The sequence below is a fragment of the Oncorhynchus nerka genome, linkage group LG27 (genome assembly GCF_034236695.1).
Source record: "Oncorhynchus nerka isolate Pitt River linkage group LG27, Oner_Uvic_2.0, whole genome shotgun sequence".
Lineage (NCBI taxonomy): Eukaryota > Metazoa > Chordata > Actinopteri > Salmoniformes > Salmonidae > Oncorhynchus > Oncorhynchus nerka.
The window spans coordinates 44,308,348-44,334,512 of NC_088422.1; the positions used below are offsets into that span (position 1 = coordinate 44,308,348).

Consider the following 26,165-nt stretch of genomic DNA (forward strand, 5'->3'; position numbering starts at 1 on the left):
GATTATTCAATTTTTCTAGTAAACACTTAACTTCATGACACAAGAATCGGTACAAATGTTTATAAACACAAAGCAAGTATAAAATCAAAATATCAGCAATAATCCTAACAATTAGGCTAAATGGACACACAGAGCCTGTGCATGAAATACATGTCAACAGTGGTGTATCTAGTCCAGCATGAGTGAATAGAATCACATGTTATGAATATGCTTCTGAGTATCATTTGTTTCTATATAGTTATCACCTATGTTCTCTGTTTATGTTTCACAAAGTTAAATATTAAAACATACAAATACAATTCTGACTGAAAAGTACTCCAGAACCCCCCCACCCTCACCACCAATACATAAATAGCTGGTCCCAAGTCCCTTAAAACCTTTTAAGGATCAGACCCTTTTATCCATTTTTTGCCTAAAATGACATAACAAATCTAACTGCATGTAGCTCAGGACCTGAACCTGAAGGATATGCATATTCTTGATACCATTTGAAAGGAAACACTTTGAAGTTTATGGAAATGTGAAATTAATGTAGGATAATATAACACATTAGATCTGGTAAAAGATAATGCAAACAAAAAAACACGTCCATTTTTATTTTTTTCATTATCTTTGAAATGCAATAGAAAGGCCATAATAAATCAGAAACAGAAGGGGTTCAAACTTTAGAAGTTCTGACATTTTAATATAAAAATTGGTTTTATCAGACAAAACTATGCTACATTTTATCTCTGGGTCCCCCAGGATGACAAATCAGAGCAAGATTACTGAATGTAAGTACATTATTCACCTTCAGAGGTGAATGTATCAAACCAGTTGCCGTGATAAAAGTTTTGTAGTTGTGCACTCCTAAAACAATAGCATGGTATTTTGTCACTGTAATAGCTACTGTAAATTGGACAGTGCAGTTAGATTAACAAGAATGTAAGCTGTCTGCCCATATAAGACATGTCTATGTCCTGAGACATTTTCTTGTTACAAAGTCATGCTAATCACATTAGCGCACGTTAACGCAACCGTCCCGGTGGAGGGACAACGATCCCGTAGAGTCAACGTCCACGCCTCCATGGGAAATCGAATTAGCATAACATAATAAACAAATCCCCATAAAAATATGTCTGTTTAAACTAGAGATATGGTTTTTGCATGAGCTGATAATCTACCGCCTCCTACACACTGGCGACTTTCCGCATCTGCGGGGTGGCCGAGCTACAGCTGTGTTTGTCAGACCATGAGACATCTCGAAAATCGGTCCTCTCACAAAAACCTTTGTAGCATCCGAATGGTTTGGCATCCAAACTAATATGACCACTCTATGGAAAGATGAGACTCTCACGAACACAACGGTCACGTGACTCGTCTAAAGTCGGTACCAGCGATCTGCCAACTTCTGTCTGTATCGTCTGAACAGTTTGGCTAGGACGCCCACAAGCATCACAAAACTCGTCTGAAGGTTGTTGTCCAGTACCAGTTAAAACAATTAATGGAACAGTATATTTGGAAGTAGTTTAGTGTTAAAAAAAAAAAGGGGGTTAAATATGGGTACATTTAAAAATTAAAAATTAAATCCTGATCTTTCTTATATCTCTCAGATATAGGACAGCCACTTTAAAACAAACTTAATTTTGATTTATTTTTTTCCAGGTAAGAATCTATTGACTAATAGCAGTAAGCCCCCCCCCCCCCCGACTTAGACTACTAAGGGTTAACATGGATACTTGTCAGTATTTGGGGTAGAGCACTCTTTGTATCTGCCCATCTGCCTTCTGAGGATCCAACCACTTCCCACACAGGAAGATAGTGGTGACCGAGTTGGCTGTGTTGGTAACCTCTACACACTCCAGGTACCAACCAGAGTTGTGGCTTGAGCCATCATGCTCAACTTTGACCCTCAGCAGCTCCCCTAAATCCAACATCTCCAGAATAAAATGATCTGTTTGTCCCCGCTCAAAAAGGTTTCGGAACTTCTGCTTTAAGGAACGCTTTCCAGAATCCCCATTGGAGCCATATATGGTGATGTAAACGTTAGAGTCAGTTCCGGCCCTTTTGACGTCGCCGGTGATGACGATTATCTCGTATTTGACGGGCACGAGGCTGCGGACCTTGCTGGCAAAGCTCTCAATGGTCTTAAAGCATTCGAAGGTCAGAAACTTGTCCCGTTTGGCTGCTAGAGGGATCTGGGCATCACAGTGGAATAAATACCTGGACAGGAACAGAAAGAGAAGCATAATGACATGAGTTTAGACATGACGAGGAAAAATACCTGTCTTTGTTTCCCAGAAGTTTTCACTCACTTGTTTCCAAGTCCCTTCTCTGTCACCACAACTTCCAGGACGTGCCAGAAGGCCTCACCCTTCACCTTTTTGCTGTCTTTAGTCGTGTGCCCCACACAGATGCCAGCTATCTCACCCACATGCTTGGAGGAAAACTCAAACGTGTCTGTGGCTCCACTGAAAAGAGACATCCACAGGATTTTACTCTCCCTTCTTTGATATCTGTAAAATAATTCTTCATCTAAGCACAGTATGAACTTCACTGTCCTGAAATTAATGGCCTGCTGAAAACAGTAAGATCAAGAGAAAAGTTAGAACGCCAGAGCACTTGAAAGAGAAGAGAAGATTCTTTAGGGGAACCAATAACAAGAGAATGGCTTGAAGTGTTTCTTTGAGAACCTACCAAAGGAACCTCTTTTTCTTTGAACTATTCTCTAGCACAAACTCCTTTGAACGTCCCCTCTTTCCTTCCAGCACGATCCACACATTCTCCTTGGTGTCTGCGTCATCAGTGTTAGCTGTTGTTGTGGCAATTTCATATTCTGGAGAAATAATTTTAAAAATGCAACCTCTTAAATTCTAACTGAATTTATTCATAACATATGTGCCTGCCATGTAAAATATAATAATAGATCTACAATCCCTAGCCTAGATGTTAGGTGTAGGGATTGAAAGGAAATGTAAACTGATCTGGTAGACTACATTCACTTATATGTTGATATTCATTTATATGGAGTCTCAAATAACCGAACATTCCAAATGGTACATCTAATAGAGCGGCCATCCACTTATCATGGAACAATCTATTTCTCTGGAGTTTTCTTGGCTCAATAGTCTACATCAGGGTCAGAGGTGAACTCACTGGTCTTGTCACTGAAGTCTAGGATGTCGTTGTTGGCACAGGCCAGCTCTGTCATGATCTGCCCGTCGTCCACATTCTTGGCCAGCCAGCGGCCACATGGGAAACGGAAATTCTGGTCCATGGTCTCATCTTTCACATCAATGTACTCCAGGTGCCAACCCGGAGCAGGACCTGAGAGAAACACAGGTTTATGGCTTATATTCTTGCCTCTACTCCAATCAGCCACTTCAAGACTTAGTTTAGTTTTCCCTTGCTGTAAATCCTGTTTACAGAACTGCAGATGCAAAGAAATCGATCAATCAAAAGTGAGAAAGAAAGCTCTCCTGTGTCCTGTTTCAGTCCGTTTGGCCACCGCCATCACCGTTTGTGATAAAACTATGTGGCATGGCACATGAAGACCTGTTCCTCACCCTTGTTGTCATGCCATACGCGGATCTTGGAAAGCTCTCCCAGGCTGAGGATGTCTGGGAAGCGGAACACATCTTTTGACTTCCGCTCAAACTTGTTTCTGCTACCTCCCTCCTTTAGTGCCAGCGTACCAGTGTCTCCGTTCTCCCCAAACACTATCAGGAACACGTTGGCATCAGTGCCCGCGCCTGGAAGAGAGGGGGAAAAGGGATATTAAAGATGGTGAGAAAAAAAAGGTAGAACTAGAGGGTGCCTAGTGGGTGCAGGAGTTTTTCCCATGTGGAATTGTGTTCTCATGTGGAGCTGTTGTGACCCACCTCCGATGTCACTGGTCTGGACCTGGATGATGTAGGTGGTCCTCTCCACCATCTCCTCCTCATCCACCACCGCTGCCAGCTCACAGATCTTAGTCCTTTTGGGCCCTTTGGTCTTCGACAGCCAGTTCTCATTGGTAAACACAGACACCTCCTCTGTGGTCAGGTTATGCATCACGATCTAGAGGACACGTACAGTATGCCATACATACCAGACATTTATATGAACATTTTAATCTATTAGCAGACTCTCAGGGTAATTTACAGAAACTGTTTTGAGATAAGAAGGCTGAAATAAACACAATACAGTATGGGGGAACTCCGACCCAAGTTAAGCGCGTGTAAATGGAGCGTAATAATTTTTTCTCTAAGCATATTCTGACCTTGAACTTAAGCATGAGAATAGGATGCTATTCACCCGCTACTCATTTGGGGTGGAGATCAAATAAATTAAGGTGTGGCAGAAGTATGTCTATGGCAGCGCTTCCCAAACCCGGTCCTCGGGATCCCAAGGGGTACAAGTTTAGGTTTTTGCCCTAGCTCTACACAGCTGATTCAAATAATAAACTAATCATCAAGCTTTGATTATTTCAATCAGCTGTGTAGTACTAGGACAAAAAACAAAACGTGCACACCTTGAGGCCCCCAGGACCGAGTTTGGGAAACGCTGGTCTACGGATATGCCTTCTGACCTTGTCTTAATTTCCCTAATAATTCCACCACCTTTACGAGTGAGGAAACCATGAACAAGGTCTAACGAAAAAAAAAACGAACATTCCAAAAAGCATTCTACTTTGTTTTTCCAAATAGAAATCCAACCATTCAGAGGGCCTCCTGAGTGGCGCAGTGGTCTAAGGCACCGCATCACAGTGCTAGCTGTGCCACTAGAGATCCTGGTTCGAGTCCAGCTGGCCGCGACGGGAGACCCATGGGGCGGCGTACAATTGGCCCAGCATCGTCCGAGTTAGGGGAGGGTTTGGCTGGCCGGGACTTCTGTGGCGGGCTGACACGGTTGCCAGGTGTGTGGTGTTTTCTCTGACATATTGGTGCGGCTGGCTTTCGGGTTAAGCGGGCATTGTGTCAAGAAGCAGTGCGGCATGGCTGGGTCGTATTTCGGAGGATGCACGGCTCTTGATCGTCTCCCGAGTCTGTACAGGAGTTGCAGCGATGGGACAAGACTGTAATTACCAATTGGACACCATGAAATTGGGGAGAGAAAAGGGTTAATAAAAAAGGAATCGAACCATTCTGCATTACAACTTAATAAGAGCCAGGTAAATGAGTAATCTGTTTGGATAAGGGAATTGTAAAAAATTACACTTGTTTTACATCTATTTGTTGCACCCTCTACAACCACTGTGATTATTATTTGACCATGCTGGTCATCTATGAACGTTTGGACATCTTGAAGAACGATCTGGCCTTAATGGCCAAGTACTCATATAATCGCTACCCGCACAGCCAGAAGAGGACTGGCCACCCTTCAGAGCATGGTTCCTCTCTAGGTTTCTTCCTAGATTCCAACCTTTCCAGTGAGTTTTTCTGATTCTACATCTGCATTGCTTCCTGTTTGGGGTTTTAGGCTGGGTTTCTGTATAAGCACTTTGTGACATCTGCTGATGTAAAAAGGGCTTTATAAATATATTTGATTGATTGATTTGACCGTATAATCGCTGGAGGAGACAAATGTGCAACCAGTCATATGGCAGCAAACTGAAGCATTGCAACATATCAACTTTCCCACAGTAAAGTTTATGAAATGTTGTGTCATTATGCAGAATTTAAATTGTACAGCCTTTTAACTTGCAGGGATGGGCACTCTCAAATGTCTTAATTATAGGCTACCCCGACTTTCTCTGTTTCCTATTTCTATCATGTTAAATATGATCCACTGTCAGTAGTCCTAATAACCACACATATTCAACAACCCATTTACTGTTGGTTCCCTTCAGTTGGTAGGCTTTAGCCTACATTATCATTCCATTTAATTACATTGTTTCGTTTACCTTCATTTGCTGAGGATTACATGTAGGCTAATTAAATCGTTATGGAGTGGAGCGCAGACCAAGCCGTAACAGTTTGAGCCTGACCCATTGGCGCATTAATGGTTAGTGCAGGCAATAGATGATGGTCTAGCCTACTATTTTACACTATTTCCCCTATTATAATTCTATGTACACTAAACTTCCAACATTATCATGGGTTGAAGAACTGAATGTGGCAAACCACCGTTTTCTTTCTTTTGTGCTTAAAAGGCTCTACAAACCAGTTTTTTTTTATGATTCATAAATACTTTCCTAAACCTAAATGATCAACAAGACCAGAGTATTTTTTAAATCTATGAATTGGTGCTGAAACGGAGATGAATAAGCATACATTTAGATGGCTTTCTTTCATTGATCCCTAATATTCTGAACCCGTTCTCTCAATATATTCTAGTCTGTTGACAAAATTCAAACTAAAAGGTACACCGTATTTAAAGGGATGGCTTACGATAAATGTACTGAAAACCCTATTAGATGAAAATTCCACGAGAAATTCTGTTGACCAGCAAGTGGGAGGGTTTTCAGCAGTTGAATGTAATTTATTCAGAGCGCGCAAGGTAGCCACAGCTGCAGAGTGCGATACAAGACTGAATAAGGTGTTAATACGAAATACTGAGAAGTGAGTAGGAAAGGCACGTATAGGAAAGACGTACATTTCCTAAGTCTGAATCGGCCCCTATGAGCACGGTAAGTTTGAGTGCCAACCCTGTCGAGGAACCAGTCAGGGCGACTCCCAGAGCCGTCGATGCGAACCCTGATCTTCTTCAGAGGAGCGATGTCATCTATCTCCAGGTTAAACGTGTCCTCTTGACCTCTCTCAAACCTGTGGAGGAAGACATGGCTAGATAAGTACAAGGGATCCAATGGTTCGAATAATCGTGGCCACGAAAAAATTGCCTCTTAAACTCTGAACCCCTCTGGTGGCATTTTCTAAATGACGCATAATACTGTATACTACCCTCACAAAGTACATTTCAGTTTCAAATCTATAAGTCCTACAAACACATACTGTTAGAAAGGTAAGGACTGTGGGATTCTTATAAAAGTGTCAGAAACAATGTGACAAAAGAATTACTGAAATGTACAGTTTTTTTGTACAGGGCCCCCCAATTGTTCCCATGTTGGAGAATAAGAGATTTGAAAGTCTAGGTTTGAAATAAAACATGTCACCAATTACTGTTCCAGAAGTATTTTTTTTATATAAAGAATATACATTTGTCAGTTCTTTTGGCCTCGAAACATGCGCAAACTCCCATAGGAACACAGCCATTTTAAAAGTGCAGGGCTTGTGCAACGTGCCATGCCTTCATTTATCGTCTTATAGGAATGATATACATATGAGACAGCTGAAGTCTCTATCCATCTTTGCTGTAAATACACCCCCTGTCTGATTCCAAATTCGTCCACTAGATCGCAGTAGGAGATCACATGACGTCTCTTGGCCACCTGAAACCAGTTGCGTCTAGTTTGGGTAGTGAGTCACTCTGCTAAAATGGCTGAACGGATTTTCAAGCCTGACATCTTAAAATGACCTTAGCAATTAAGGCTTTCAAGTTTGTGTTGTTGAAGTAAGACAGGTGAGGAACCTTAAAACATATTTTCCCATTCACGTTTCCTATTGTAAACGATGAGCTAGATCAACGGCGCATGTGGAGGATGCATACAAGGAAATGTGGATGGAGAAGCATATGCATTGCTTTCCAATGACTACCAGGGTGTACCCTTTCCATGTATACTAAATGTTTGCACTTTTGGTGACTTGACCTACATTGCATACTCCATGAATATGACCATAGCGTATTATTTATGGCCGGTGAAAAAACTTGCCGGCCCAGTACATGGCCCAAAGCAACTGTTCAGAGTTTAACAGGCTAGGGTAGGGTACCCCATAATATCATCACATGGACATCCCCCGATGTTGGCCCCCTAATGTTGGTACAGCCCTATACAAGTCAACCCAGTCAACACTAGAGTCACTCTATTGAATGACAGTGTGATGTTTACCTGTCCTCATGCTTGGGCAGCAGCATCTCCTCTGTGCTCCCATTGGCTCCAAACACAGACAGGAAGATGTTGGTGTCCGTCCCTGCATCCTGGGTGTCGCCTGTGATGACCGTGGCCACATAGATGATCTGGAGGGGAAACATACATGTGTCCTGTATTTAAGCCCCATTGAGATAGCAGAATCTATTTCAAGGAAGCCCTCGCCACGAAGGAGCATCCCAAGCACAGGTATGTATATAAACATCCAATCACATTGAAAACACCTCTCTGTCACATAGTGGTATTCAGTGTGTTATTGTCCCAACAAACTTACCTTCCGGACAATATTGATACTGTTGGCATCTAGTACGTTGAACAGTCTGCCGGTGAGACCGTCGCCTCTGTCCTTGGCTAACCAGCACTTACACTGGAAGATGTACTTGATGCCTTTGGTCGGCACAGCAACCGACAGCTCGTCCACCAACCAGCAGCTCTCTGGGGTTGCCCCATTATGACCCAGCTGGAGGGGGGAGAGAAAGAGCAAGAGGGAGAGAAAGAGATAAATATAGGAAGCGAGGAAGAGAGAGAGGTAGAGGCAACCACAAAAGCTGGTAACCTATTAAAATCAAATATCCAAATATCAGCCTTATTCTTAGCTTAATCCTAACCCTACATGGGTAATGAACAGCTTCCATTCTAGCATGACAAGCCTAGTGAGTAGCGTCTTCATCCTTACCTCCACCCTCTTGATCTCTCCCACGTCAGTTCCGTAACACTGGAAGTTCTCCATGGTCCCTGCGGCGAAGCTCTTCTTCCCCTCAGGCAGGTCCAGCCACAGACGCTCCGTCTCAATGTCATTGGGTCCCATAACGATGACATAAACCCTGGCTGTGGTGCTGGCGTCAGGGTCCATAGCAGTAGACACAGTGAAGTGGTAGGGGATGACTGGCCAGCAGGAAGGAAAGAGAACACCCACACAGTGTTTACATGCTCCCAGAGTTTAATGAAGCAACGTTGCAAACAATGTGCTCGCTTACCTGGACCTTCCTCTACGACCGCCTTTTTCTTCTTCTTCTTGTTTGCATTCCTGTCCAGCCCTGTCTTGGCCTGGGTGCTCTTCTTGTTTGGATCAACATTCCTCTCACCCTCATAATCCTGGGAAGTGCCAAAACAATCCACTAAAGAACATCACAATGATGCCAACAGTTCTGATGAGACTAGAACAATGCCAGAAGCTCTGGATATTGCTTTGGGGGGAGCTTTCATTCCGCCTGTGAAAAAATCTGTAATATAAACCCTATTACTGTTACCTTGATGTAGAAGGTTCTCTCGATGCGTTTGTCCTCCTTCTTCTTGGAAAGCCAACGCTCACACAGGAACATATATACCTCCTCTGTTTCCATGTCCATCACCTCTACCTGGTCCAGGTACCAGTCTGTCCCCATAAATTCGGAGTTGTCGTGGCGAATACGGATCTTGAACACCTGGCCAAGATCCACCGCCTCGATGGAGAACTTATCCACCTGGGAGAGAGAAGAAGAAAGGACCCCATGCAGTGAAGTCAAATTAACCGGTCTGCTCTTAGTGACTACGATGGACTCAGAGAGGATTGAGGGAATCGGGGACCAGTCCTCCATTACATTAATTAGTTACCCCTAGGGTTGGCACCCCCCCCCCCCCCCTTGGGTTGTGCCGTGGCGGAGATCTTTGTGGGCTATACTCAGCCTTGCCTCAGGATGGTAAGTTGGTGTTTGAAGATATCCCTCTAGTGGTGTGGGGGCTGTGCTTTGGCAAAGTGGGTGGGGTTATAGCCTTCCTGATTGGCAAGGTCCGGGGGTGTCCTCAGATGGGGCCACAGTGTCTCCTGACCCCTCCTGTCTCAGCCTCCAGTATTTATGCTGCAGTAGTTTATGTGTCGGGAGCTAGGGTCAGTTTGTTATATCTGGAGTACTTCTCCTGTCCTATTCGGTGTCCTGTGTGAATTTAAGTGTGCTCTCTCTAATTCTCTCTTTCTTTCTCTCTCTCGGAGGACCTGAGCCCTAGGACCATGCCTCAGGACTACCTGACATGATGACTCCTTGCTGTCCCCAGTCCACCTGGCCGTGCTGCTGCTCCAGTTTCAACTGTTCTGCCTATTATTATTGGACCATGCTGGTCATTTATGAACATTTGAACATCTTGGCCATGTTCTGTTATAATCTCCACCTGGCACAGCCAGAAGAGGACTGGCCACCCCACATAGCCTGGTTCCTCTCTAGGTTTCTTCCTAGGTTTTGGCCTTTCTAGGGAGTTTTTCCTAGCCACCGTGCTTCTACACCTGCATTGCTTGCTGTTTGGGGTTTTAGGCTGGGTTTCTGTACAGCACTTTCAGATATCAGCTGATGTACGAAGGGCTATATAAATACATTTGATTTGATTTGATTCATAGACAGTGTTATTATCCCATGGAACTACATGGTAAACTACACCGAACAAAAATATAAACGGAACATGCAACCATTTCTAAGATTTTACTGAGTTACAGTCGACATAATGAAATCAATCAATTTAAATACATGAATTACACCCTAATCTATGGATTTCAACTGACTGGAAATAAAGATATGCATTTGTTGGTTACAGATATCTTCAAAAAAAGGTAGGGGCGTGGATCAGGAAACCAGTCAGTATCTGGTGAGACCATCATTTGCTTTATGCATCTCCTTCACATAGAGTTGATCGGGCTGTTGATAGTGGGCTTCGGAATGTTGCCCCCCTCCTCTTTAATGGCTGAGCGAAGTTGCTGGATATTGTTGGGAACTGGAACACACTGTCGTACACGTCGATCCAGAGCATCCCAAACATGCTCAACGTGCGAAATGTCTCGTAAGTATGCAGGCCATGGAAGAACTGGGACATTTTCGGCTTCCAGGAATTCTGTACATGCTGTTTGACATCTACCTCGTACAGTTGAAACCGGGATTCATCCGTGAAGAGCATACTTCTCTAGCGTACCAGTGGCCATCAAAGGTGACCATTTTCCCACTGAAATCGGTTATGATGCTGAACTGCAGTCAGGTCAAGCCTCTGGTGAGCCCAACAAGCGCAGAGATGAGCTTCCCTGAGACGGTTTCTGACAGTTTGTGCAGAAATTCTTTGGTTGTGCAAACCCCCAGTTTCATCAGCTGTCCGGGTGACTGGTCTCAGACGATAATGCAGGTGAAGAAGCCGGATGTGGAGGTCCTGGGCTGACTGACGTGGTTACACGTGATCTGCGGTTGTGAGGCCAGTTGGACGTACTGCCAAATTCTCTAAAATGACATTGGAGGCGGCTTATGGTAGAGAAATGAACATTCAATTATCTGGCAACAGCTCTGGTGGACGTTCCTGCAGTCACCATGCCAATTGCAGACTCCCCCAAAACTTGACACATCTGTTGCATCGTGTTGTGTGACAAAACTGCACATTTCTGAGTGGCCTTTTATTGTCCCCAGCACAAGGTGCACCTGTGTAATGATCATGCTGTTTAATCAGCTCCTTGATATTTATTTATTTTACCTTTATTTAACTAGGCAAGTCAGTTAAGAACAAATTCTTATTTTCAATGACGGCCTAGGAACAGATTATCTTGGCTCACTAACAGGGATGTAAACAAATTTGTGCACAACATTTGAGATAAATAAGCTTTTTGTGCATTTGGAAAACTTCTGGGATCTTTTATTTCTCATGAAACATGGGTCCAACACTTTACATGTTGCGTTCATATTTTTGTTCAGTATATATGGTATCTTTGCAACTTAAAGTGGTAAAGTGTTACCAAATAATAACACATACCGCCCCTCTTTCAAACTTGTTTCTGTTGCTCTCAGACTTGCTGAGTTTGCGTTCCCCCGTGTCTCCCAGGTCTCCGTAGATGGTGAGAAACACTTTGGCGTCGGTCCCTCCTCCGTACATGTCACCCGTTCTCACAGACACCTTATAGGTGTGAGCTGGAGAACATTAAAGGCAGTCATTAATGTCAATTCAATGTAACAGAACAGGAGGGAGGATATCTCTCATATGACCATGTATAGGAAGCTAGGGACCTACTTTCAAGGGCATCCTCCACCTCCATCTCTGTGTGTTTCAGTTTTCCTTCCTTCAGCAGTTTCTCTGTGATAATATCAGAGGGAACGAGCTCTCTCACCGTCTCCCCATCGTCCTCTGACTTGGCCAACCAGCGCTCACACGGTAAGATGGTCGTCTCCGAACCCTGAGGGAGCAGCCATGTTGGAAGGGTTTTTGATTAGTTTAATGAATTATACTTTGATTATCTGATTCGACTGAATAGATTAACACAATGGGGTAAAGATTACTGTAGGTGATGCTATTGCTCAAACCTCACTCTTCTGTCATCTCAGAGATGAGAAGCAGAGAGAGTGAACAGGGTGAAGGGGACAACGTTTTTTAAATAAGACATAGCCCATTCATGAGTGAATGAGGACAGGGGAGAAGGAATGAGACGCAGTTCTTCAGTACCTTTCCCTTCCTGAGTAGGCGTCTGATCTCCACTCTGTCAAGGTGCCAGCCAGGGTTGGTGCCGCTATTGTCGTGTCCAATACGGATCTTCTCAATTACATCACCCACATCCTCCAACTACAGGAACATACAGTACCAGTCAAAAGTTTGGACACACCTACTCATTCAAGGGTTTTTCTTTATTTTCAACATTGCAGAATAATAGTGAAGACATCAAAACTATGAAATAACACATATGGAATAATGTAGTATCCAAAATAGTGTTAAACAAATCATAAGATATTTCATATCAAAGTAGCCACCCTTTGCCTTGACGACAACTTTGCACACAATTGGCATTCTCTCAACCAGCTTCATGAGGTAGTCACCTGGAATGCATTTCAATTAACAGGTGTGCCGTATTAAAAGTTAATGTGGAATTTATTTCCTTCTTAATGCGTTTGAGCCAATCAGTGTTGTTTTGACAAGGTAGGGGTGGTATACAGAAGATTACCCTATTTGGTAAAAGACCAAGTCCATATTATGGCAAGAACAGCTCAAATAAGTAAAGAGAAACAACAGTCCATCATTGCTTTAAGACTTTAAGGCCAGTCAATGTGGAAAATCTCAAGAACTTTTCTTGAAGTTTCTTCAAGTCCAGCCGCAAAAAACATCAAGCGCTAACTGGCTCTCACGAGGACCGCCACTGGAAGAGCCAGAGTTACCTCTGCTGCAGAAGATAAGTTCATTAGAGTTACCAGCCTCAGAAATTGCATCCCAAATAAATAATTCAAGTAACAGACATCTCAACATCAACTATTCAGAGAAAACTAAGTGAATCTGGCCTTCATAGTTGAACTGCTGCAAAGATACCACTACTAAAGGACACCAATAACAATAAGATACTTTCTTGGGCCAAGAAACACGAGCAATGGATGTTAGACCTGGTGGAAATATGTCCTTTGGGCTGATGAGTCCAAATGTGAGATTTTTGGTTCCAACCGTAGTGTCTTTGTGAGAGGCAGAGTAGGTGAACGGATGATCTCCGCATGTATGGTTCCCACCGTGAAGCATGGAGAAGGCTGTGTGATGATGTAGGGGTGCTTTGCTAATGACACTGTCTGCGATTTATTTAGAATTGAAGGCACACTTAACCAGCATGGCTACCACAGCATTCTGCAGTAATACGCCATCACATCTGGTTTGCGATCAATGGGACTATCATCATCAACAGGACAATGACCCAACACACCTCCAGGCTGTGTAAGGGCTATTTGACCAAGAAGGAGAGTGATGGAGTGCTGCATCAGATGACCTGGCCTTCACAATCACCCGACCTCAACCCAATTGAGATGGTTTGGAATGAGTTGTACTGCAGAGGGAAGGAAAAGCAGCCAACAAGTGCTCAGCTCCTTCAAGACTGTTGAAAAAGCATTCCAGGTGAAGCTGGTTGAGAGAATGCCAAGCGCGCGCAAAGCTGTCATCACAGAAAAGGGTGGCTACTTTGAAGAATCTAAAATCTATGTTGATTCGTTTAACACTTTTTTGGTTACTACATGATTCCATATGTGTTATTTCATAGTTCTGATGTCTTCACTATTATTCTACAATGTAGAAAATAGTAAAAATAAAGAAAAACCCTTGAATGAGTAGGTGTATCCAAACTTTTGACTGGTACTGGATATCATACAGCACATTAGATTAAATGCCATCCACTTTTACATTTCATGCTGTAGTCTTGGCATATACTGTATGTAAACACTTATCTTCTCAAATGTAAAAGTATATCATTTGTATGGTTTAAGACAGGAACAGTCATACACACCTCCACGATAAACATATCCTCAGCTCCTCTTTCGAAGAACAGCCTTCTCTCCCGCTTGTTGACACACAGGTGTTTCTGCTGGGTGCAGAGGCCCTTCCAGCCGTAAAGAACTATAAACACGTCTGCATCTGTCCCAGCACCAAACACATCACTTGTATACATCTTGATCTCATAGGGGACAACTGAAAAGCGAAATGAGATGGTTTGATGTCACTATGACAGATCAGTAGTCACTGACCCCAGTCCTAAAGTGTCACAGCTACAGAGCATAGGGCTTATTCATCTCCTCCTGGTGAACAGTAGATTAGTTGAATACTGTAGGTTAGTTAGTGCTTGGCACTGGAACAACAGGCTGCACACCCAAGCAAACAGTTCTTGACAGCAGAGTACATTGTAAGGATCATTGGAAAGTGTTGTAAAAACATAGTATCATACTCCATACCTGTTTAAATGTTAAAGAGCATGACTTACATGGCATGTAGAGTTCAGTCTGGAGCTCGTTGGGGTACAGGTCTCTCACTATGGCCCCATCATCCTCTCCATTATCTAGCCAACGGCCACATGGGAAACGGAGTCTCTGGCCCTGAGAGGGGGCGTCGATCTCTACCCAGTCCAGAAACCAACCAGGAGAGCCACCTTGGCACCAGACACAGACACAGTGGTCATGAGGTCAGGAGTTTCATAGAATGGGGATGTTTGTATTCTTTTCAACTTTGTTAATTGGTGGATATGAGTGGAAGGATGAACCCGTGATCTCACCTGAGTTGTCATGGCCGATGCGTAGCTTTTCCAGCTCTCCCAGGTCCACAGCCTCCACAGTGAATTCATCCACCATGCCCTGCTCAAACTTGTTCTTATGGGTCTTACACGCCTTCAGGTTGATTATCCCTGGAATAGACAGTCATGAGTTTAGGGATAGGAATATTAGTAGTTCACAAACATGTTTACATTTTGAAATATGAATTTAAATAAGCTATAACCCCCCCCCCCCCTTTCCCCCCAAAAATGAAGATGAAAAATAATAATAATAACACTGGCCCACATTATAATGCCACTATAATGGAGCTTGTACTGTATTTCATAGCACCTGTATCATCTTTTTCTCCATAAATGATAGCAAAAACATTGGCATCCGTTCCAGCATGTTTCTTCTCTCCTGTCTTTATTTTCAGGGCTAGAGTTGTAGACATAGCTGTAAGAAAACAAGCAAACATAACAAGAGAGCGATCTGTTATTGACTGTTCATAATACTGTTATTAAAGTTATTATAGACACTGATAATATGAATCATCAAAACAACTTTCAAGTTAACCACTGAGGAGTTGTCAACAGCAAAAACACCCACACTGGTCGAGGCTCTTACCTTTCTGCTCAAGCCCCAGGGTAGCTGCACCTGTCCCCTCCTCATCATCGTCCCTCTTCATGAAGGCCTCATCCACGGGCACCAGCTCCCTGGCGATCTGTCCATCATCCTCATCCACCGCCAGCCAACGGTTACATGGGAAGTAGTACCTGTGTCAAGACAGATACTTAACATTACCTGCGTAACTCCAGTTCTATGATAATAGAGTGAGGTGTCTCTTATGGAAATTCGCTTCATAGCGAATTCCCTACGGAAGAATCCAATCACACAACATCTCTCACAGACAGAGGTCGATTGGCCAATGAGGGGAGCCCCTCTCTGATTATAAGTGGCCACGCGCCCGCCCTCTGGTCATTCTCACTCTCTTCCTTGTGAAGATCACTACACTCTCTAAGCTCTCCTCAGCACGACTTGATCCCTGTCTTGCTGTTTAACTGTTTGAATCTGCTCGGTTGTAGCTAGCATCACATGGCTAGCTACTGAGACTTGTTTAAAGCACGCCGCAAGGCTTAGCTAACCCGGCTAGCTAACCACAACTAGCTCTTCCTATCTGCTCAGACAGTTTAATTTTCAGCTTTCTCTCTGGTTAAGTTCAACCTACATTTACTCTTAGCCTTGACTAGAACGACCGACCACGCTTCACAGCTGGACGGTCAAGACAGGCTCTTTGTTCGCCAAAGGACTATGTTGCACAACACTTTTCTTTGGCTAACATTGTGCTAACTAGCTAGGCTATTAACCACGAGGCGTACGCTAGCTAGCTTATGATTTGCCCGAGTACACAACCTTTGTGTTCTTCTCGTGGCAAGGAACCCGCAACCGCTTCACAGGGTGAACCGAGCAGGGCTCCTGCCCCAGCACCCACACACCTGTGCCCATGTGGGGACATGATAGTAGCCAAGGATACACACTCCTCGCGTATCGACTGCTTGGGGATGAACCTGAGTCCTGCGTGCATTGTAGGGAGTGGCCGAGAACCGGCCTCAAATGGAGACTACACAGAGCAGGCCCTCCACGAGACCCCTCACAGCAAGGAGGCGGCCCCACAACCCCAATTCCATCACTTCTGGGCAGAGGTAATGGATTGTTTCCCCGCAGACCTTCAGCTGCTGTTTGACGACCTAGCAGCTCGTTTTAGATGAGAAAAATGGCTACAGCATTAGCCGTCTCTTCCCCGACAAGGAAGAAGGGGACGAGGAAGCACTAGGCTCAAGGCTCTCCAACGCCCTGAGCAGAGCATCTTCGCCAGATAAGAAAAACAGGCGTATCGATGTCTACAGGCGGGAAGTGGCCAAGCTCAATATTGTAATGCCTGTGCCTATGGGGGCAGCGACGCTAAGAGGGACTGTTTTGATGGGAAGAGACGAAGGTTACGTATGTAACCGCGGTTATGTGAAATATATGGATCACTCCAATATATTGGTATCATTCCGCAGCGGAGGGTACATCCAAGGTGAGGATTTACAGATTTACTCCCGTGAAGACCTGTGTCACGGCTGGGGTCCGCCCCTATATATAGACCCCATGGCCGCGACACACGTAACATAATTTTTGAGGCGCCTCAGCACCGTAGATGATTTGAGTGATCCATATAGCTCACATAACCGTGGTTACATACGTAACCTTTGTTATGTTTCACTATATTGGATGACTCCGATATATTGTTATATCTGTACCAGACTTAATCGGTGGTAGAAGGACCTGGCCACCCATCGCGGGACCGAGACGCAGGGGCCGTCAATGTGGAAAGGGGATCCCGGCACAGTCCCTGGAAGGGGAGGCGACGCCCAGGACCGCTGAACCAACTGCTGAGGGAGGTGCCACATTTACCCGAAAGTACCTAGCAAAGGTGCAAGAGGAAGCCCAGCTGGCCACAGCACAGAAGTCAGCGCGGGGCACTCCTCTCAGTAGAGCCCAGGACGCAGCCACACCTTGTGTTGAATGTGCCACAACAGATCCCAGCACTGGCCTGCCAGCCAAGCAGTATGCTGACGTAATTGTGTCCACGATTCAGTGAGAGAGCCTCTGCTTTGATAGCCCAGCCCACAGGGCTCGCTCACCATAGTAGACAAAGAGCTGGCCTGTTGTTCTCACTGACCGTGTCCGCTCCGCATAGGCAGCCAGTGCCCGCACAGGGCACAACATGCCGGAGGAAGGCCCAGACTCCCCCGCCACTGCCGGGGGGTCGTAAGCAGACAGGATAAAAGGGATGTTCACATGCCTGTCTGACAGAACCGTTGGAAAGACTGAAGGGTTGGGTGGAGAGATATACTCCTCCCACCTTCTTCATGGAAGTAATCGCTACCAAGAAAGCCACCTTCATAGAGAGGTGTTTGAGGGAGCGAACCCCCTTCATAAACCTGGAGGTCAAGGGATGGCACCCCAATAAGCCTGTCCATCCATCCCACATGGCAGGCAGGTATAGCGACCAAATACCCTTCAGTGTAGAGGCTGCCAAGCCCTCATCCAAGCGAGACAGCAGGTATTGGAGGACATACTGCACCACGCATGACTCGGGCAAAACCTCAATACCAGTGCACCAAGAGCAGAACAACCGCCAGCGCAACTGGTATGCCGCGGTTGTAGCCTGTACCCTCTGCATGGTGTTCATTACGCCCTCCTGTAGTCCTAACATGGACCATTGGTGCCGTTCAGCGGCCAAGCCCACAGACTGAGGCGGTGCGGTCTCGGATGCCACAGAGTTCCCCGGACTGAAACAGCAGGTCGGGTCTCAAGGGCAGTTGCCAAGGTGTCACTGACAACAAGGACAGAAGAAGGCTAAACCAGGGTTGTCTGGGCAACTATGGAGCCACCAGCAGCAGACGATGCTCAGCCATCCTGGTCCTGTCCAGCACAGCCTGGATCAGGGGAAAAGGGGGAATGCCTAAAGCTCCAGCCCTGGCCAATCGTGAGCCAGAACATCCAAGCTCAGAGGCCCTGGTGGATCTAACATGGAGTGTGCATTGTCCAGGGAGGCAAACAGGTCCTCCTGCGCCCTCCCGATCTAGTCCCACAGGTGCTGCACCACCTGGGGATGTAGGCCCCAGCCCCAAGGTGGCGGGCACTCCCTCAAGAGCATATCTGCTGACACATTCAGGATGCCAGGTAACCATGAATTCATAAGCCGTCCCTTTGAAAGTGAATCGGAGGTACTCCCAATGAGCTGGGTGAACAGGAACATGGAAGTACGCAACCCTCAGGTGCAGCGTCACAAACCACCGGTCCCTGGACACGGCCTGCAACACGTGGGCTGGGGACAGCATGTAGAACCTCAGTACCTTCAAGTACCCATCGAGATTGCGGATGTCCAGAATCGCTTGCAACCCTTCGTCTCTTTTTGGGACCGCAAAATAATTGGAGTAGAGCCCACCTAGCCGTTCTGATGTCTCGATCATGCGGATGGCACCCTTGTCCAGGAGTGAGGAGATCTCTAGCCGCAGCGTTTTCTTCTTCAGGGGGTAGGCCACCGTGGTGACACGAAGGCCCCTGAAAGACGGGAGCCGGCACCGGAATTGGAGTCGGTACCTCTTGGGCATTGTGGACAACACCCAAGGGGACTCCACACCCTCCTCCCACTTTGCCCTTTGAGACTGGGTGAAGCAGCCTCAAAGGGCAAAGTGGGAGGAGGGTGTGGAGTCCCCTTGGGTGTTGTCCACAATGCCCAAGAGGTACCGACTCCAATTCCGGTGCCGGCTCCCGTCTTTCAGGGGCCTTCGTGTCACCACGAGGCCGGGGAAGGGTGTGTCAGGGGTCCTGCCGGGGACCGCCTCTCCTCTGGCGCCCCGATGCCATCTGGGCAGGTAGGAAGATCTAATGGTGGTTAGCTTGACTTGCGGCGTGAGCTAGCTTCAGTAGCTAGCCGTGTGACACTAGCTACAACCAGAGACTAATTCTACTCGAAGCAAAAACTTTCCTTCGGGTCATTACTCAACACAAAGACTAGAGCTGACGTCCTACATTCAGTAGCGTTTACCTTTACGGCTCACCTGAAAACATTAAGCAGGAAGACAGGGATCAAGTGGCACTCAGGAGAGCATAGAGAGCGTAGTGATCTTCGCAAGTAAGAGAGTGAGAATGACCAGAGGGCGGGCGCGTGGCCACTTATGAGGGAGGGGCTCATTGTCCACTTGACCTGTCTGTCTGTGACAGAAGTTGTGTGATTGGATTCTTCTGTATTGAATTAGCTATCGAGCAAATTCCCATAGTGAGACACCAAACTATTATTTGGAAGAGAACCATATTCAGTCACACACTTTGTTGTTGCACACAGATACACTTTATGTTCAACCATGAGAGTGAGTATTCTGTCATATCTAGGATAGTGATAAGATCATTTGTGAGTGTAGCTACAATATGGAATGAACGAGAGGAAGTGACTCCTGTCTGGGTGAATCTCAATAGTTTAAAGTAGCCTCCTCTCCTCAGACTATTAGCATGCACCCAAAAGTGACTTACGTGGTGTCATCCTTGGTGTCCACTATCTCCACGCGATCCAGGTACCAAGAGGAGTAAGACGCTGCGTTGTCCTGACGAATGCGTAGCTTCCGCAGGGGGCCCAGCTCAATGGCTGTTATGGTGAACACATCCTCCTGTATGACAACAGCAACATTGACAGAGAGACTTTTGGGGATTCTTTACTCTTGCAACTGATTTTTTTTGCTACCTAGAACCATAAAGGGTTCTTCAGCTGTCCTTGTACTGTTTTAGTAAGAAGGGGTTTGTAACATGTATACACCAGATGATTAGAGGTGCCAAAACAGCCGTTTTGAATAAAAGTCTGCCATCTTCCATAGAAAGAGTCTCAAAACGGTCTCATATTTCCCACATAGCACACTATCTACTCATTTGGTAAAAAGGTCTTATAAAAGTGTGTCACTGATTCATGACAAGAGGTCCCTCTCTAGGCTGATGCAATAAATAAAACACATTGTTTGTGGACGTGTACTTCTCCTTGCTCCAAAGAGCCAAAACTTAAGCTCAATAATTCACTGGTTCACATTTAGTGATTAGTAAACATATACCTACGCTACTTTGAATAAGAGGATGCACGCTATCAGGTTTGTCAATGTAGCGACAGACAGGGTGACAGGTTCAGTGACTTTGGCGACTACTTCCAGCTCCTCTTAGTCACAGATGGCCTAATGGACCTAATGTAATCCTAGAGAAACACTCAGAGCAACAGCCTGCATGGAAGCTCATATTGCTGAATATGTGTTTTGTGTCTAGTGAGGGTCTGATTATTGATTTCCCAAGGGATATGTAAAGCTAATGAGGGCATTGTGGGCATTCCACGTACAAGAGCACTTGCCTGGGTGACAGTTTATTAAAGCAACATTGTAGCATTGCAGAATGCACACAAAGTCAGGTACCCAAGCTACAAGAATACCTGGAATCATGCAGAACTAGGCTAAAGTCCGGTCTCCCCATACCAGCTACAGTATACTTTGTAGACCAGTGTTTGCTAAGTAAAGCACCGCTTAACTTCAATGGACACATTGTTTTCCTGTAAGACCCATTGTTTTCCTGTAAGACCAATTGGTTCCCTGTAAGTGTTCATTTTCTCCCCATGTAGTGTGACTCCTCTCTCACCTGCCCTGACTCAAATTTATTGAGGTTGCCTGACTTCCTGAGGAGGCGCTCCCCTGTGTCCCCGTTCTCCCCATAAATATTGATGTAGACATTGGCGTCAGTCCCAGCCCCCAGCATGTCCCCGGTGAAGACGCACACTTCATAGGTGTTCTCTGTCAGACAATACATAGGATAGGTAAGTCAGACTTAGTTTGATCCATAAGTTGTGACTGTATTATTTGTCTACTTGCTGCAAAACAACAAAAAATGTATCCTCTTCTCTCCTCTCCCCTCTCCAGTACCTTCCAGCTGGTCTGTATCCTCAGGAAGCAGTTCCACCACCAGCTCCCCGTCCTCCTCCCCCCGGCTCAGCCAGCGGGAGCAGGGGAACACATATGTCTGCACTATCTCCTGCATCACTTCCTCTGTCTCCTCCTCCGCCTCCTGAGAATAGAATAGAGCGTTATTGAGAAAGTCTGATATTACAAAGTACAGGAAACTGAAAAAAGATTTTATTTACCTTCTTTTTCTTCTTCTTCTTCTTGTCATCCTTTTTCTTCGCCTTGGTCACCATGCCCATGATTAGGTGTTTGACGTATACCTTCTCTAGGAACCAGCCGGAGCCGATCCCCGCCTCATCATGGCCGATACGCACCTTGAAGATCTTTCCTACGTTGCTGGCTTCTATCTATAGTACAGTTGTCAGGACAGAAGCCAGACTTTGTTACACTGTGGCCTCTCAGAATGTAACTTCTCGGTATCCACCCTCCACCAATATGGCTAGACCTTTATAGCAAAAAAACCTTGCCATGTAACTGCAGGTTTGCTTATCCCGTACACTCTCAGAAAAAAAGGTTAAGAGTTGTTCTTAAGGCTAGGGGGCACTATTTTCATTTTTTGAAAAATAACTTTCCCAAAGTAAACGGGCTATTTCTCAGGACCAGATGCTAGAATATGCATATAAATGACAGCTTAGGATAGAAAACACTCTAAAGTTTCCAAAACTGTAAAAATATTGTCTGTGCGTATAACAGAACTGATATTGCAGGCAAAAGCCTGAGAAAAATCCAATCAGGAAGTGACTCTTATTTTGAAACCTCTGCGTTCCTATGTATCCCTATTGACCATTGAAAGGGATATCAACCAGATTCCCTTTTCTATGGCTTCCCTAATGTGTCTACAGTCACTAGACATAGTTTCAGGTTTTTATTTTGAAAAATGAGCGTGAACGACAACATTGCGTCAGTGGTCAGATGGTGGCTCTCAGAGTGATTTGTGCATGTTCATTAATTGTTTATGGTTCATTGATCAAGCATGGGAAACAGTGTTTAGACCCTTTACAATGAAGATCTGTGAAGTTATTTGGATTTTTATGAATTATCTTTGAAAGACAGGGTCCTGAAAAAGGAACTGGAAGGTATCTGAAGTATGAACTGGGGTACAATTATGGACATCAACATTTCTTTTTCAGGACCCTGTCTTTCAAAGATAATTCATAAAAATCCAAATAACTTCACAGATCTTCATTGTAAAGGGTCTAAACACTGTTTCCCATGCTTGATCAATGAACCATAAACAATTCATGAACATGCACCTGTGGAACGGCCGTTAAGACACTAACAGACGTTAGGCAATTAGGGTCACAGTTATGAAAACTTAGGACACCAAAGAGGCCTTTCTACTGACTCTGAAAAACACCAAAAGAAAGATGCCCAGGTTCCCTGCTCATCTGCGTGAACGTGCCTTAGGCATGCTGCAAGGAGGCATGAGGATTGCAGATGTGGCCAGGGCAATAAATTGCAATGTCCGTACTGTGAGACGCCTAGTTTTCTGTTTTGTGTTGCTGCACCTGACAGAACTGGTCGTTTTTGCTCTTTGTTATTTTGTTCAGATTTTAATAAACATCATGAACACGTACCACGCTGCGCTTTGGTCCACTCCCTCTTCTTCAGACGAGCGTTACAGAACTACCCACCACCAAAGGACGAAGCAGCGTGGTAAGGAGGACTGGACATGGGAGGACATCCTGGATGGCAAAGGATCCTACACATGGGAGGAAATCCTGGCCGGAAAAGATCGCCTGACATGGGAACAGGTCGAAGCAGCAAGGAAGGCGGAGGCAGCTAGTAAAAGGGCCAAGGATTACACAGGGACAAGACTGGCACTAAAGACCGGGAGGCCACTCCAAAACATTTTTGGGGGGGGGAACACGGGGAGATTGGCTGAGCAAGGTTGGAGACCTGAGCCAACTCCCCATGCTTACCGGAGGGAGCGTCGTACTGGTCAGGCACCGTGTTATGCTGTGGAGCGCACGGTGTATCCAGTACGCATTCTTAGCCCGGTGCGCTACATCCCAGCTCCCCGCATCTGCCAGGCTAGGGTGAGGATCCAGCCAGTACGGATTGTGCCAGCCCTGCTCTCCAGACCTCCAGTACGTCTCTACAGGCCAGGATATCCTGTGCCGGCTCTGCGCACTGTGTCTCCAGTGCGTCTGCACAGCCCAGTGCGTCCTGTGCCTGCGCCCTGCACGTGCCGGGCCAAAGTCACCATCCAGCCAGGACGGGTTGTGCAGGCTCTTAGCTCGAGACCTCCAGTGCGCCTCCACAGCCCAGTGTATCCGGTGCCTCTGCCAAGGACAGGGCCTCCTGTATGTCTCTCCAGCCTGGTGAGTCCTGTGCCTGTGCCCAGAACTAATCCTCTTGTAAGTCTCCTTAGCCTTGTGAGCCCTGTGGCAGCTCCACGTACCAGACTGCCCATACGTCTCCTCCCTCCAGTGATGATCCATGGCAAGAAGCCTCCAGTGATGATCCATGGTACGAAGCCTCCAGTGATGATCCATGGCACGAAGCCTCCAGTGAGGAGTCATGGCACGAAGCATCCAGTGAGGAGTCATGGCACGAAGCCTCCAGTGAGGAGTCATGGCACGAAGCCTCCAGCGAGGAGTCATGGCATGGAGCTTCCAGCGAGGAGTCATGGCACGGAGCCTCCAGCGAGGAGTCATGGCACGGAGCCTCCAGCGAGCAGTCATGGCACAGAGCCTCCAGCAACGACGGTCTCCAGTCCGGAGCCTCCAGAAACGACGGTGCCCAGTTCGGGGCCCCCAGCAACGAGGGTGCCCAGTCCGGGGTCGGTGGCAAGGGTCCCTGCACCAGAGGCGCCACCAAAGTGGGGGGAGCTAGAGGCGGAGGGGGTCTACGTCCCGCACCAGAGCCGCCGCCATAAAGGAGGCCCACCCAGATCAAGTCTATGTTCCACAAAAGCCATCCTCAATGGTACGCAGCCAGACAGTCCATCTGTCTAGACCCAAAGGGTAAGTCTCTAAAGAGTCAGGTTTTGCGGCCGGAGTCCGCACCTTTGGGGGGGGGAGTGTACTGTCACGCCCTTATTCTCTATTTTGGTTAGGCCCGGGTGTGACTAGGGTGGGCATTCTAGTTTCTTTATTTCTATGTTTTCTATCTTGTGTTCGGCCAGGTGTGGTTCTCAATCAGAGGCAGCTGTCTATCGTTATCTCTGATTGAGAATCATACTTGGGCAGCTTTTTCCCACCTGTGTTGCGGGTAGTTTTCTGTTTTGTGTTGCTGCACCTAACAGAACTGGTCGTTGTCGTTTTTGCTCTGTTATTTTGTTCTAGTGTTCAGATTTTAATAAACAGCATGAACACGTACCGCGCTTTGGTCCACTCCCTCTTTTTCAGACGAGCGTTACATCAATACCATCAAGAGGTGAAGGTACACAAAATAAGTTTGTACCCTGGGAAACAGTAATGTACCTTCACAGTACGTTGGGGGTGTGATGATTGTAGCTTTTATATTCAAATGTTTGGATACACAAATGTACCATTATACTATTTTTTTTGCACATGTACCCTAAAATGTACCGAACAGTACCATGTGAGATCATACTAGTAATGGGGGAAAAAATCTAAACGGCTACATATCAGGATATTATTTGACGATATATCAGATCGTTTTGACAATATCACAATATAATTTCTGCGCTAGTTGGCTGTACCTGCACCAAAACTCCAAGATTTTTCCTACATAGCTTGTTCTCCATCTTTTTAAATAGAGAACCAATTTGTTTTCAGCGCTTTTATTTCTATGACTGATTAAAAATAGTTTTCTCATGGCTTCTTTGGTGTTATTCATATTTTCAAACCATTTACTTACCCGTTTCTAATATTACTGTGTCTATAACGATATTGTATGCTATTGAATAATGTCAGTTTGTCTCAAATAGATTCTCAGAAAAAAAGTATTGACATGAAATATGACAATAATGACCTTGAATATCTCAGTAGTTGCTCTCTCATAGTTGTTGGACCTGCTGGCCAGATTGACGACCTCTGTCTTGCCCTTACCACCGTAGATCTGGATGAAAACATTAGCGTTGGTTCCAGCAAAGCTCACATCACCTGTCACCACTGTTATCTCATAGTTTATCACTGCAAAACAAGATTAAACAAAATAATGATATTACAGAAGAACACAACTTATATATATATCAATCAAAGATTTTGATTGAGGCGCATAGAGGCAAAAATATATATATATTGGGCCTCTCTGCGCCCCAATCAAAATCTTTGGATTCAAGTTAGTTCAATTTTCCATATCTGTGTGGATAGCCTGAGAGATTGATTGGATTCCCTGTACAGTATATAAAAAATAAAGCAGGAAACATCTATAGGTGTGTGTCTGTTTATAATTAATTGGGTGTGTATGAGGGTGTATTGTAATAGGTGTGTTTACATTGTTTAATGTCCAGGATCTCGCTAGGGTAGATCACCACCTCGGTCTTGCCGTCTGCCTCGTCCTTACAGAGCCAGCGGTGGCTGGGGAACATGTACTGACTCCCACTGGCCGGCACCATGATCTGGACACTGTCCAGGAACCAACCAGCATTCATCCCCTCGTTGTTGTGGCCAATCATCAGACGGCTGATCTGGTGTACAAAAAAACAAACATTTATTTTTCTACTCATATTAACCAAATATTCTATTTTGTATGCATCTCAGGTTAACATCAATACATGATTTTAATGAAAGTCTG

General features: G+C 45.5%; 1 protein-coding gene and 1 long non-coding RNA gene across 2 annotated transcripts in view; one reads left to right on the plus strand and one right to left on the minus strand.

Moving 5' to 3' along the window:
• Positions 1-45: 45 nt before the first annotated feature.
• Positions 46-26,165, minus strand: part of LOC115111852 (lipoxygenase homology domain-containing protein 1-like) — a 40,010-nt gene continuing 13,890 nt past the window's right edge. The window contains exons 19-44 of the mRNA XM_065011700.1: positions 25,866-26,058; positions 25,401-25,561; positions 21,638-21,805; positions 21,420-21,561; positions 21,139-21,290; positions 20,005-20,138; positions 15,550-15,698; positions 15,274-15,378; positions 14,946-15,074; positions 14,658-14,822; positions 14,187-14,368; positions 12,383-12,499; positions 11,954-12,116; positions 11,699-11,853; positions 9,196-9,408; positions 8,923-9,040; positions 8,622-8,830; positions 8,220-8,405; positions 7,907-8,034; positions 6,608-6,725; positions 3,861-4,038; positions 3,546-3,731; positions 3,136-3,306; positions 2,677-2,815; positions 2,295-2,450; positions 46-2,202 (exon numbers count right to left, since the gene is read on the minus strand). Coding sequence (XP_064867772.1) covers positions 1,722-2,202; positions 2,295-2,450; positions 2,677-2,815; positions 3,136-3,306; positions 3,546-3,731; positions 3,861-4,038; positions 6,608-6,725; positions 7,907-8,034; positions 8,220-8,405; positions 8,622-8,830; positions 8,923-9,040; positions 9,196-9,408; positions 11,699-11,853; positions 11,954-12,116; positions 12,383-12,499; positions 14,187-14,368; positions 14,658-14,822; positions 14,946-15,074; positions 15,274-15,378; positions 15,550-15,698; positions 20,005-20,138; positions 21,139-21,290; positions 21,420-21,561; positions 21,638-21,805; positions 25,401-25,561; positions 25,866-26,058 — 4,398 coding nt within the window. The 3' untranslated portion in view covers positions 46-1,721. The remainder of the gene's footprint in view (positions 2,203-2,294; positions 2,451-2,676; positions 2,816-3,135; positions 3,307-3,545; positions 3,732-3,860; positions 4,039-6,607; positions 6,726-7,906; positions 8,035-8,219; positions 8,406-8,621; positions 8,831-8,922; positions 9,041-9,195; positions 9,409-11,698; positions 11,854-11,953; positions 12,117-12,382; positions 12,500-14,186; positions 14,369-14,657; positions 14,823-14,945; positions 15,075-15,273; positions 15,379-15,549; positions 15,699-20,004; positions 20,139-21,138; positions 21,291-21,419; positions 21,562-21,637; positions 21,806-25,400; positions 25,562-25,865; positions 26,059-26,165) is intronic.
• Positions 7,384-11,568, plus strand: LOC135565319 (uncharacterized). Its single transcript, XR_010461513.1, has 3 exons — positions 7,384-7,479; positions 7,930-8,134; positions 9,915-11,568. It is a non-coding gene; the product is annotated as an uncharacterized LOC135565319 (long non-coding RNA).